Source organism: Megalops cyprinoides, chromosome 24, assembly GCF_013368585.1.
Source record: "Megalops cyprinoides isolate fMegCyp1 chromosome 24, fMegCyp1.pri, whole genome shotgun sequence".
Lineage (NCBI taxonomy): Eukaryota > Metazoa > Chordata > Actinopteri > Elopiformes > Megalopidae > Megalops > Megalops cyprinoides.
In genome coordinates, this window is record NC_050606.1 from 1534571 (window position 1) to 1548837 (window position 14267).

General features: G+C 48.6%; 1 protein-coding gene across 1 annotated transcript; it reads right to left on the reverse strand.

Annotated features, from left to right (window-relative positions):
- Nucleotides 1-680: 680 nt before the first annotated feature.
- On the reverse strand, nt 681-14267 carry LOC118771018 (E3 ubiquitin-protein ligase RNF31). Its single transcript, XM_036518849.1, has 24 exons — nt 14045-14267; nt 12703-12906; nt 11824-11970; nt 11048-11203; nt 10563-10637; nt 9683-9830; nt 9105-9245; nt 8616-8775; nt 8161-8306; nt 6865-7016; nt 6510-6746; nt 5987-6316; nt 5602-5787; nt 5149-5355; nt 4562-4735; nt 3995-4093; nt 3773-3862; nt 3476-3590; nt 3015-3127; nt 2595-2705; nt 2275-2323; nt 1743-1839; nt 1335-1500; nt 681-1229 (listed from the first exon to the last, which is right to left on the reverse strand). The coding sequence occupies exons 2-24, from the start codon at nt 12898-12900 to the stop codon at nt 1179-1181; spliced, it is 3348 nt and encodes a 1115-aa protein (XP_036374742.1). The 5' UTR covers nt 12901-12906; nt 14045-14267; the 3' UTR covers nt 681-1178.

Here is a 14267-nt window from a genome sequence, read left to right on the forward strand (position 1 = left end):
TCATTGCAGGTTATTGTGTGAGATGATTTCTGGCAAAATTCAAGTCTGTTTAGACTGCTTTCTCCTCAGTTATGATTATTTTTCTGCAATTTCTACTAGAATATTGGCATTAGTGTCAGTTTTTCTTTTGCATGCAGCACACGGTCAAATCTGCATAATTACTCACGCCACAAACCAGTCAGTACTCGTTTCCAAACGCTAACAAACAAGAATATTTGAGCCAAGCTGTGTGAGGCTTTTGACCAAATTAGTTGCTGAAGTTTACAGTGGTTAAGATTAGTTACATCATTCAGGTTTCTTCCACTTTCCTTGACTCTCAGATTCATCTGTCTTTCCTCCCTTCGTCTCTTCTTAGTCCTCTGCATTCTCCTATTGGTTGATTTAAACTGTATAGAATAAATATACAAAGGTACGTGTACAGGCACTCTTAGACACAATAAGCATAACAAATTTCAAAGGATCTTAGTGAGCTACAAACTAGTTAGCTACAGACAAATGCAGAGGATCATCTAAACGTAGTTTGCTTAACAGTTCGGAGGATCACTCAAAACTGTTCCTAAATTGAATAACTAGCCAATTTAAAGTTGCAAGTTATATGACATATTAAATGTTGAAGTTTACACATGGAGTTTTGAAAAAATTGTACACTGAACAGTTGAAAAAGTTGCTTTGAGGAGAGGAGTTACAACGAGCGCTTTAGGATCACCGGTCGGTGGTGAATCGTGTTTCAAATGTGAAAATCACTTGCGGCGAAATGTGTGAGAAAGTGCCATGGCGGATCCCATCTACCTCAAAACACGACCTCTGAGACGCCACTGAGAAGAGGAATCATTTATTTCGGCATGCATACTGACAGGGGCCTGAAACCGACAGCTGTTCTGGGATCAGCAGCAACTGAGCAGCAGGTGAGGCTCCGTCAGCCGCCACACAAATTGCCACCCCGTGATTGGCCAGTGGAGCAGGCGGGACGGTGGAGGAGGGACTACGTTCTGAGTTACCATGGGAACAACACAGTTATGAAAGTGAGCCGAGTACCTACTCTAGACTACAGAGAGATAGCGAGGATTTCAGAATGAACACTCCTTCTGTGTCTGCACGTTAGCTTGCACTGGGCCACTAGTGACATGCCGTCGAATCTACCGCCTGTTATTAAAAACAGAAAGAGCTTGAACGATTTCTCATTTCTTGCGCGGGACCTTGTCACCCAGGGGAACCTCTTCAATTAGCTTCTGTGGGGACAAAAAAAAGAAAAGAAAATACACACTGAGTATTGCACAGCCAAAAGCACAGGAGCACCCCTGCCCAACAATACTGTCCCAAAAAAGCAAGAGTACCCTCAGCAGCCGAGAGTAGTACGCCCTGTCATCCTCATTCTCCCCCCGGCGGTCGTCCACTTGGTATCTCCTACAGGCTACAGTCACTTCATTGGCCGTGAAGAGAGGGGCGGGGTCTATGGAGTGGCCATTGATGAGGCTGACCAGGTATTCTCTGTAGTGCTTCCTGGAATGTTGAGACTCCATTATATCCAGCTCTTTCATTTGACAAGAAACACACTCAACCAAAAGACATTCTTTTAAACATTGCTATTCTGAATCACTATGTTATCTGATCCTTTTTTGTTTCTGCTATTGCTGTCATTTCTCAGCGTTGTTGCTGGTGTCAGAGTGTTGTTGTCGTGTTGGGGTTGTGGGTGGGGTTTGTGGGTATGATTCTGGGCGGGGTTTGTGGGCGGAGTAACTCACTCGCAGAGCCCCGCCTGGCCAGGCTGGGTTTGAGCTCCGCAGGGTGAGTCCACCTGCCGACCCCCCTCATCCTTCTGCTCCATCACCCCACACGCACCTGGGGGGGGGGATAGAGAGAGAGAGAGAGAGAGAGAGAGGAGAGGGAGAGGGAGAGGGAGAGAGAGAGAGAGCGAGAGAGAAGGAGAGGGAGAGAGAGGGAGAGAGAGAGAGAGAGAGAGAGAGAGAGAGAGAATGGGGGAGAGAGGGAGGGAGAGAGAGAGAGAGAGAGAGGGAGAGAGAAAAATGAGAAATGTTTACTTTTTGTTGTTTTGTTGTTCTTCATTTTTGTTCATTATTGAATTATTGTCCCTGATTACATATTTTTTAGATACTGCTTGAGCACATTTGTCACGCCAATAAAGCACATGGAATAGAACTGAGAGAGAGAGACAGGGAGTGGGGGGGTGGAGACAGGGAGTGAGAGAGTAGGACAGGAGAACACAGAGCAGAGGAATAAGCTCTCAGACAGACAGACAGACAGACGGCATCTCACCAGCTTGAGTTCCATGTGGGGGGTCAGTGTTGAATGCAACACCATTCTTCTGTAAAAGGACATGAGAACAAATGTAAGAACTCAGTATCAGTGCTGCGTGTGTGTGTGTTTTGTGTGTGTGTGTGTGTGTGTGTATATGTGTGTATGTGTGTGTGTGTGTGTGTGTGTGTGTGTGTGTGTGTGTGTATATGTATGTGTGTGTGTGTGTGTGTGTGTGTGTGTGTGTGTGTGTGTGTGTGTGTGTGTGTGTGTGCGTGTGTGTGTATGTGTATATGTGTGTATGTGTGTGTGTGTGTGTGTGTGTGTGTGTGTGTGTTTACCTGAAGCAGCGCCTGCAGTCTTGGGGGCTCCCAGTCTCTCAGGTAGAACAGACAGTCTCGAGGGTGATGCGCATGCAGACCTGTGACAGAACACTGTGCCACTGTGCACGTCTGAGAAACAGAGACACACAGAACATTTAACACTCCACACTGTGCGCCAATGCAGGGAGAGAGAGGTCACGGACACACCCCTCACTTTTACCTGATGATATCACTGCCGTGTTTCTCTTAAAGAATATGCATAGCTATGACACATAACAGCTGCACAGGTTGCTGTTGACTCATATTGTCAGAAATCCACACACACACACGCACACACGCACACACAAACACACCCACACACATACACACACACACACACAGGCACGCACGTCGCACACACACACACGCACACACATACACACTCTAAGATGGACTCACTGTGTGGAAGGGGTTGTTGCAGCCGCTGCAGAACTGGTACCTGCACTGAGAGCAGGAGAAATGCATGCAGCCGCCTTTAGACAGAGCATACTGAAACCTGCAGTTAGGACAGACTGAGAGAGACAGAGGGAGAGAGAGAGAGAGAGAGAGGGAGAGAGAGAGAGGGAGAGAGAGCGAGAGAGAGCGAGAGAGAGAGAGAGAGAGAGAGAGAGAGGGAGAGAGAGAGAGAGGGAGAGAGAGGGAGGGAGAGGGAGGGAGAGAGTATATGTGAATATGACCCACAGTGAGAGTGTGTTCGGTGTTGGGGATGTGTATATGTGAATATGACCCACAGTGAGAGTGTGTTTGGTGCTGGGGATGTGTATGTGTCAATATGACCCACTGTGAGAGTGTGTTCGGTGTTGGGGATGTGTATGTGTGAATATGACCCACAGTGAGACTGCACTAAGTGGGAGACTCACTGATGCCGTTGTCTCGCAGGTACCCTGCCAGCCCCTGTCTCTGATATTCCGGATCATTCTCTCTCTTCCAGGACTGGAACTGCTCACACGACAAGCCAGCATGCTGCGACTCCCACTGAGAGAGACATAGGATGCATATTCATATTCATACCGACATTAATAATCACACTGTACTGCAGCGCATTAAATCCACTCATCAGTCAACCTGCACGCTCTGTTTTAACACACACACACACACACACACACACACACACACACACTTCTCACACGCAGGTGATATTATTTCTTTGTACTCACAGGTTTCTTGCACTGGGCGCAGAAACTGTTCCTGCACTGGAAACAGGTGACCTTCAGTTGGTCTCCATCGTAGATAAACCCGTAGGAGCACTGAGAGAGAGGAAGATGAGAAGATGAAGGGCAGAAGGAGGAAAGGTGAGAGGGACGAGGGGAGCTTTCTGAAAAACATCCCAGACATTCGGGGATGAGTAGCAGTAGAGTAAAGTGTTGGTGTTCACTCACATGACTGCACCAGAGAAACTTGGGGTCCTTGATGAGAGCCTGTTCTGTCAGCTTCTTATGGAAGAGCTCGTACACCTCCGGGTCCAGACAATCCCGCAGCTAATCACACATCACACACACAGGAACACACTGCGTTACACACCATTAACGCACAAATATCACACACAGTAACACACTGCATTACACACCATTAACGCACAACATCACACACAGAACACAATGCATTACACATCATTAACGCACAACATCACACACAACACACTGAATTACACACCATTAACGCACAACATCACACACAGTAACACACAGCATTACACACCATTAACGCACAACATCACACACAGTAACACACTGCATTACACACCATTAACACACATCACACACAGTAACACACAGCATTACACACCATTAACGTACAACATCGCACACAGTAACACACTGCATTACACACCATTAACGTACAACATCGCACACAGTAACACACTGCATTACACACCATTAACGTACAACATCACACACAGTAACACACAGCACTGAATGCCCAGCTGACCCCCTGGCTGGCGGTACCTGGATGTCGAGGGTGGAGAAGTAGCTGTTGAGATGCTCGGGGTCGTTGATGTCGGGCTCCCAGCACACGGGACACACCATGTCTCTGATGTGCTTGTCTCTCACAGCGATGGTGAAGTGCTGCTGGAAGCAGTCGCAGCACACCGAGCACTGACAGGAGGTCAGCGACTGCATCTACAGGGAGGGAGAGACAGGCAGGATTAATGCAGCATATACGCAGACCACTGATCTGAGATCAGCTACTGCATCTATAGGGAGGGAGACAGAAGGACAAAAATAATGCAGTATATGCACAGCAGACACGACAGCACGCTCACTCACACAGTCACACAGACACACACACACACACACACACACACACACACACACACACACACACACACACACACACACACACACACTCACACAGACACACACACACGCGCACACAGAGGCAGACACACACAGACACACACGTGCACACAGAGGCAGACACATACACACACACACACGCACACACACACACACACACACACATACACACACACATACACACACACACACACACATACACACACAGACAGACACACACACACACACACACACACCTTGTTGTGTGGATACACAGACAGGCAGATGGGGCACTCCTTGGCGAGGACCCGGCGGATGAAATCTCGGTCATGTGACTCTCGGACTGCCTGCACCACGTCCTCCAGGGTATACGGGGCCCCTGGGTCCTGCAGCAGAGAAAGGGCCAGCTCACAGCGCCCCCAGCTGGGCAGCTCGTACACTGCGAGCAGCCGTCTGCACACCCTCTGAGAGGGAGAGAGAGAGAATCACGTGCGTTAAACTCTTAATCTGCAGGATGAAGGTCAAACGAGCAGCAGTAAGACAGACTTCTCTTTATTTATCTAAGAAAAAAATCAAGCATTTAAGCATAAGTCTTCAGATCAAAATATCTTTGAATGCGTGTTTCCCATTATCTCAATCAGATGTGTCCAAACTCTGAGCAAAGCACAGCTGCTCCCCTGCACAGGGCCCCGCCCCGCCCTGCCCCGCACCTGCTTGTCCGGGTGGCTGGTGTCGATGCTGGGCTCTGGCTCGTCGCTCCACAGGCGCTGGTGGAAGGGCTCCAGCAGGGGGCGCTGCAGCAGGGAGAGAGCACCCCGAACCTCCCCTCCGCTCAGCCTCAGGGCCTCCTCACACCGGGACAGGTCGGAGAAACCCAGAGAAGCCAGCTCCCGCACCTGAGAGGGAGGGAGGGAGGGAGAGAGAGAGAAAGAGAGACTGACTGACTCACACTCTGATGCTGAAAGAGACAGTGCTATCATATTTGCTTATCGTGCCTGGTCCTGCCCTCCCTCTCTCTCCGATCCAGTCCTCACACTGCCCTGTCTGTCTGTCCCTCTGTCTGTCAGTCTGTCCGTTCCGCACTCGAACCCTCACCTTGGCACGCCTGTCCCTTAACACCTGCAGCACTGCCTTCTCAGTGTCGCCCCCTGCTGACAGCCAGGCCTGCTTGGCTTCGGCCCGGGACACCTGCACACCCCCGCCCTGGGCAGCCAACCCCAGCCGGTCCTCCCCAGCCCTGCCCCTGCTGTTCCCAGAATGCCCCATTTTGTAGTCCTGCTGGACGGAGGCTGCCCTGGCACAGATTTCGTCCAGGTGGTGGGGTAGCTCGGACTTCAGCCAATCACAGGGAGTGACGGTATTGCCCCCGGAAACGTGCACGCTTGTGTACACCTCTTCCGGGCTCACTCCCTTCTTCTCCCCTTCCTGACGCAAAGAGGTGCAAAGAAAGAGAGAGCAAATTATCATTGAAAATTGTCATTGAAGTTGCATCATGTATTTTGCATTTATAATCCTGATTTAATAATACCGCACAATGTCAATTCAGGAACAGCTAAGGATTCTTAATTTTAATTGCACACAGAACAGAAAGAGGAATATTTGTTAAAACTCCACCCACTCTGATTAGCTGGATCAGCTTTAGCCCTTCCTCCCTCATCAGCTTCTGTCTCTTCAAATCAGGGTCCTCTGTGGGCGGGGTCTGCGGCTTGACGGGCGGGAGGGGCACATCCTTTAATGGTGATGGTGGGTGGGGTTTGTGGGGCAGTGGGGCGGGGTCTGGGCGGGGCAGGTCACACATCTCACACACAGGGGAGGACAGGGTGGAGTTGACGTAGGTACAGAACTGACACACCCACTGCAGAGAGAGAGAGCAGGAGAAAGGAGAGCGTGGATTTATACTGTAGGGTATGCAGAAGGTGAATGACAGGACTCCACTGTAACTGCACTGAGAGGCAGGAGAGACAGGGTGGCACCTGTGTGTCCGTGCCCTTGGGCAGGTCCGGCAGGTGAGGGGAGGGGCGTATGGGCGTGGGCGGCGGCCGTGTGGCCAGGCGGGGGCGCTCACACACCTCACACAGGACGCTGCTGCCCGCGTTCACCACCGTGCAGCTCTTACACTGCCACTCTGAGAGGCAGAGAAAGGGTTAATACATACACACTGACACTACAGCACACTAACACTGCACTGAGAGAGAGGGTTAATACAGTACATACACACTGACACTACAGCACACTAACACTGCACTGAGAGAGAGGGTTAATACATACACACTGACACTACAGCACACTAACACTGCACTGAGAGAGAGGGTTCATACAGTATATACACACTGACACTGCACTGAGAGAGAGGGTTCATACAGTATATACACACTGACACTGCACTGAGAGAGAGGGTTAATACAGTATATACACACTGACACTACAGCACACTAACACTGCACTGAGAGAGAGGGTTAATACAGTATATACACACTGACACTACAGCACACTAACACTCCACTGAGAGAGAGGGTTAATACAGTATATACACACTGACACTACAGCACACTAACACTGCACTGAGAGAGAGGGTTAATACAGTATATACACACTGACACTACGGCACACTAACACTGCACTGAGAGAGAGGGTTAGTACAGTATATACACACTGACACTACAGCACACTAACACTGCAATGAGAGAGGGTTAATACAGTATATACACACTGACACTACAGCACACTAACACTGCACTGAGAGAGAGGGTTAATACAGTATATACACACTGACACTACAGCACACTAACACTGCACTGAGAGAGAGGGTTAATACATACACACTGACACTACAGCACACTAACACTGCACTGAGAGAGAGGGTTAATACAGTATATACACACTGACACTACGGCACACTAACACTGCACTGAGAGAGAGGGTTAATACAGTATATACACACTGACACTACAGCACACTAACACTGCACTGAGAGAGAGGGTTAATACAGTACATACACACTGACACTACAGCACACTAACACTGCACTGAGAGAGAGGGTTAATACAGTATTATATACACACTGACACTACAGCACACTAACACTGCACTGAGAGAGAGGGTTACAGTATATACACACTGACACTACAGCACACTAACACTGCACTGAGAGAGAGGGTTAACACAGTATATACACACTGACACTACGGTACACTAATACTAATGTACTAATGCACTATTATTGTATTAATGGGCCATTATATGCAAACACACAAAGTGGGGTCACTGACCTGTGATAGTGGATGGCTGCAGTGGCTCCTCCAGGCCAGCAGAGGGAGTGCTGGCCAGGCGAGGTCGGTCGCAGCTCACGCACAGCACTGCCTGCACCTCGTTCACTGTGGTGCAGTGGACACACTGCCACGAGGAGAGAGACGCACTGAGGGAGAGAGAGAGCAAAACAGAGAAAGAGACACACCATCAGGACAATATTTCTGAGAAAGCTAGAGCAAGACATGCATCTGGTTATTACCTCTCCTTTCTGGACATGATTGGTATCTGTCACAACACTGACTGGATGTGATTGGTTTCCGTCATATCCGTGACTGGGTGTGACTGCTTTCTGTCATAACTGTTTCTGCTGTGACTGGTTACTGTCATTATTGTGCTCTAGCTGTGACTAGTTTCTATCATGACCGTGACTGGCTGTGACTGGCTGAAACTGGCTGCGACTGGCTCTCTCTCTCACCTGACGGCCCTCTTGGGCGTGGCAGAGGTCACCGCAGTTCGGCTGTGGCCTGCCTGTCCTGGGTGGGAGTGGTACAGTCTGTCACATTCCGAGCACAGCCATTGGCCGCAAGTGGAGCAGTGGGCGGAGACTGGAAATGCACAACATATGGTGCAGTTTTCTGCAGGGGTGGAGGGTGAGGAGAAATGTCAAGAGAGGAGGAAATGGAGGAGAAGATGAGGGAGGGAAGGAGGGGGGCGTTACTAACAACAGCAGGAACAACAGTAAAACAGGAAAACCCCTAACAGCTGACATGTAGCAAAAGGCTTTATTAAGACAGTTATTCACCAGCTGGGATGAGCTCACTGAATTGCGCTACAGAGCTGACGGGAGGTGAGGTCCAGAGCTGGATGCTGTGGAGTGCATATTAAGTAGTTCTGAACTTCATCTCCCATGAGCAGCCCTGTACTCACCCCCTGACCCAGGGGAGAGGAATACATAAGCACTCACCCGGTGCCTGCGTGCGCTCCCGCTTGTGATTGGCTCTGCTGGGGTGGCGGTGGAAGACCAGGTCACATGACTCACAGAAGGGCATGGAACCGCAGGGAGGGCACAGGAGAGACGGAGCACCTCCGCAGAGACTGCAGCCACCTGCAGAAAAACATAAAGAAACCGCTCACAAACACTGACAGGGTACAGATCACAGCTCAATTTACCCAGAAAAAAAGCAGTTTTCATATAATGTAATAGAATTTCTACTAATGGAAGGGAAAAAAACACCGGTGAGAAAACACCCAGGTGAAGAGAACAGAAATAAGCAGAGGGATCCAGAAACAGGAGGAGCTGCACTGAGCATGACAATCTCTGGAGTCAGAGTTACGGCCGGAACAGACGTGAGGGCAGAAAGTGATGGGAGTCTGTGTGTGTGTGAGTGTGTGCATGTGTGCATGTGTGTGTGTGCATGTGTGTGTATGTGTGCATGTGTGTGCATGTGCATGTGAGTACGTGTGTGCATGTGTGTGCATGTGCGTGTGAGTACATGTGTGTGTGTGCGTGTGTGCAGTGGATGGGTGGGGGGTCTGTCTCACCTGTCTGAAGGATGGGTGTAAGGGAAGCTGGGGTGAGCCCCGGGCTGTGTGCGGGTTTGGGGGGCAGGGAGGGGGACTGGTTGTCCCTCTGCCACCTCCTCTCCGTGGGGGGAATGAGCAGCTCATCGGGCACAGACCCATCCTCACCCTGAGAACCAGCAGAGTGCCCTTAGTGTGCCAGCATTACATTAACAGCCTGCAGGAACGCAGGGACAGGACCACAGCCAAGCCCGGGCAACAGACACGCCCTGCACAGCGGGATTCTGGGTAATCACTCAGTCAAATCAGCATAAGAAAGAAAGGAACGGTAGAGCGGACAGTATGGATGTAAATATTAAAGAGTATTGAATCACTTTTTTACGTTTCATACATGAAATACATACATTGATAAGAAATATATGTTGCTGCATGTGATTTTGCATGTTACTACAGATTAAAGTTGTATTACTGTTTTTTCACTTTGGGTAAGAGTATTGGCTCAATTACAATAATGTAATGCAGCGTTTCTCAAACCTCTCCTGGAATACTACTTGTCCTGCATGTTTTAGATCTCTCCCCGCTCCAACAAAGCTGATTCAAATGATCAGTTTGTTATTAGGCAGCTTCAGGAGTTCATAACGAGTTGATCATTTGAATCAGCTGTGTTGGAGCAGGGAGAGATCTAAAACATGCAGGACAAGGGGTCCTCCAGGAGAGGTCTGAGAAACGCTGATGTAATGAAAACAAAAATCTACACATTTATACTTAATTTAGTAGCATTTTAATAAAAATGTTATGCCATCATATTTCATAAGCCATTTTGAACATATTTGTCCTAATATGGTCTTAAAGAAAAGCCTGTCTCTTTTTGAAAAAGGTACATGCCTCATCAGATACACACCTGCTCAGGTGGTGCCCCCTGCTGGTTGAGAGAAGGAATGATCCTCTCAAAGAACTCGGGGTGAGGGTGAGTCTCCTGTAGATAACACAGTCTAACAGTAAATATGTGCACAGTGCTTTTGAAGGTCACCCAAACTGACCTTTGACAGTTTTTCACAGCTGATTTGGCACATCCCTCCATGTTCGCAGAACAGTTACCACAAAAAACCAGCTGTCACAGAAGAGCCAAATTCCTCTACAAAGTGAAGTATTGTTTACTTTTCCTTATAAAAATCAAATATCTGTGTGAATACTATAACATCATAACATGACATCAGACCATACTGACCTGAATTTTGTACTTAAATGTAAAAGTTTGTTTCAGGTGCTTAGTAAAAAAAATTGTGTTTATTTTCTAGTTTGTGTGAAAGCGATGAAAATTATCAAATGTTTAGTCGACTGTGCTATTTTGAGTTTGCAGAAATGAAGGAAATTTTTTCAGCAAACCTTGCTGAGCATTTCCAGCTCCATGCGCAGGGTCATGACCTCCAGGGTTACCGCGGCAACCTTCTCAACATCAGGTTCCATGATATCATCAGGGAAGCTTAGGCCGTCTGGCTGCTGGTTGGAGTAACCATAGAGACACAACACAGCCCGCCCCCCCTGTGCGAGAGAGAGACAAAGAGAATATTTCATATTTCATATCCAGGTGTCATATTTCTATGCTACTTATATATGTGTACACATATGGTTGTGCTTTATACTGCACTGTTGCCTTGTATGTGAATGCTCCAGCCATATAACCTTGCCTTGTCCTGCCCATAAATCACCTCTGAACAGAACTGGCTTGGAGGAAAGGAGAGAGGATGAAGAGAGAAAGCAGTTGAAAGACAGAGTGAGAGAAAGGCAGAGAGAGAAGGGGGGGAGAAAAAGAGAGAGAGCAGTAGGAAGAATAATCGAAAAAGAGAAAGTGATTGATAGAAATCAGGAATAAAGGTGAGAAAGGTAATTCCCTTCAGCACACTAACAGCGTGAGGGATCAGTGCAAACATGAGTCCACGATCAGGACATCAGTCCTTCAGCGTGTCTCCATGCCTAATTAAGCCACAGATCATGACCTGTGAAACACACCTTAACAATATCAGTCACCCCATTTCTACCACGGAAATCCTCTGCACCACTGGGTAACCATTTGGCTGGAAGTATTTGGCCAGCAAGTGATAAAGCTACATGTCCCACGACACCTTGCTCTGGTGCACTGCCACTGAGCCCCTCTCCCTCACCCTGATGGCGTCCACGGTGGCTCTGAAGACAGGGTTGTTGTGCTTGACGCTGCGCCAGTACTTGGGTCGGTTGGGACTGGTGAGGTTGCAGCCATACTTCTCCAGGATGTTCAGGGCTGTGGACAACCTCTGCAGGCACGCCATGGTCTGAGAGGGAGGAGAGAGGGAGAGGAGGGGGGGAGATGGAGAGGGAGGGGGGGAGAGGGAGGGGAGAGGGGAGGGGAGAGAGAGAGGGGAGAGAGGGAGAAGGGGGGAAAGAGGGAGAGGAGGGGGGGAGAGAGAGAGGAGGGAGAGGAGGGGAGAGAGAGAGGGGAGAGAGGGAGAGGAGGGGGGAGAGGGAGGAGAGAGGGAGAGAGAGAGGAGGGGAGAGAGAGAGGGGAGAGAGGGAGAGAGAGAGGAGGGGAGAGAGAGGGGAGAGAGGGAGAGAGGGAGGAAAGGAAGAGAGGAAAGAGGTGAAGGAAGAAGAACATGAGAAGAAGAAGAGAGGATGAAAGAGTGAGATGAGGGAGAGATAGAGGGAGGAAAGAGCAGGATGAGAGAGAGAGGAGATAGTGGTTGCAAAGCAGGTCAGAGGCACCAGAAAGGAGGGATAAAGGGAGGAGAGAGTGTGTGAATAGAGAACAGAGGAAAAGGCAGAGGGAGTGACAGAGAGAGATGGTGTGAGGTTAGGAGAGACGCAGGAAGGACATGAAGAGACACAGCAGTTAGGTGGTACAGATAACACATCCTTTAACACTGAATGCAGTCTGGAAACGGAGTGAGTCAGTGAGGATGGGCTGTATCAGAGAGGCCATTGCCCTGGGAACAGGGATCACCCCCAGTCTCGCAAACATCACACTCCAGCCCGGGAGGTGTGGAGTTAAATAAACTCCGCCTCACCTCCTGCCTGTTGCTGCCCATGCTGTTTTCTGCCACCATGTTCTCCGCAGCAATGTGGCGGTATTTGGCAGAGAGGGGGAGGGGTATATTGGCCATGAGCAACACATCCTTCTTCACTTCCTGGGCGGAGCCTGTGGATGACAGGACAGCCTCTGCTTCACCCCTTAGCTCTTCCAGCTGGGAGGAAAGATTTGCCATGGGTCTCTGTGGAGTACAGGACACAGCTAAACACAGTATATACACACTGACACTACAGCACACTAACACTGCACTGAGAGAGAGGGTTCATACAGTATATACACACTGACACTACAGTACACTAACACTGCACTGAGAGAGAGGGTTAATACAGTACATACACACTGACACTGCACTGAGAGAGAGTGTTAATACAGTATATACACACTGACACTACAGCACACTAACACTGCACTGAGAGAGAGGGTTCATACAGTATATACACACTGACACTACGGTACACTAACACTGCACTGAGAGAGAGGGTTAACACAGTATATACACACTGACACTACGGTACACTAACACTGCACTGAGAGAGAGGGTTAATACAGTATATACACACTGACACTACAGCACACTAACACTGCACTGACAGAGAGAGTTAATACAGTATATACACACTGACACTACAGCACACTAACACTGCACTGAGAGAGGATTAATACTGTATATACACACTGACACTACGGTACACTAACACTGCACTGAGAGAGAGGGTTAATACAGTATATACACACTGACACTACAGCACACTAACACTGCACTGACAGAGAGGGTTAATACAGTATATACACACTGACACTACAGCACACTAACACTGCACTGAGAGAGGATTAATACTGTATATACACATTGACACTACAGCACACTAACACTGCACTGAGAGAGAGGGTTAATACAGTATATATACACTGACATTAATACAGCATACGCGATATCTCACCGAATACTGCAGTAAATGTGTTCTGCGTTAGCAGTTAGCTAATATGTAACCAACACACTGTCATGCATGCAAAAGGCACTTAGCTGCGAACTACACACAAACACACAAATTTAAGCGTTTTACGACTATCTTGACGGGTATTTAACGTTACAGCCAGTCTGTCATATTAAAATCGTATCACAGGAGATATGGCTAACTGTTAATCACCAGCACAGACTTGCTACGCAGCATACAAAGCTATCATTAAAACGTTAGTATTTTAGGGTTTGTGTGGTAATCTAGCTGTTAGGATTGTCCATTTTCACTGTCATCGCAGCTGATCCCGTTGCCATTGCGAAGTGAGCTCGCAATCTCATGAGCTCAGTGCTGCTGGCTTACCAGTGTTTACGCTTATTTTCACATTAGCCGTGTCCGCTGATGATTTCTTCTTCACATTCCCCTGTAGATTTTTCAAAATGAAAATTACAAACGACTGACAACAGACAGACAACAAAAACAATAGCTGACGCACCGCGATTCAGTGTAACTCAAATAGCCAGACTACTTCACCCGGAAACTGACTGGTATTTTGACGCTCCGGGTATTTTTGCGCCCTTGACAA

Bases quoted from the DNA above. Each gene is read 5' to 3' on its own strand.
- LOC118771018 (XM_036518849.1), bottom strand. From the start codon at position 12,900: ATGGCAAATCTTTCCTCCCAGCTGGAAGAGCTAAGGGGTGAAGCAGAG. The intron at 9,246-9,682 runs GTGAGACAGACC...GTTTTTCTGCAG, and splicing joins TACACCCATCCTTCAGACAG to GTGGCTGCAGTCTCTGCGGA. The intron at 3,863-3,994 runs GTGAGTGAACAC...CCTCTCTCTCAG, and splicing joins AGTTTCTCTGGTGCAGTCAT to TGCTCCTACGGGTTTATCTA.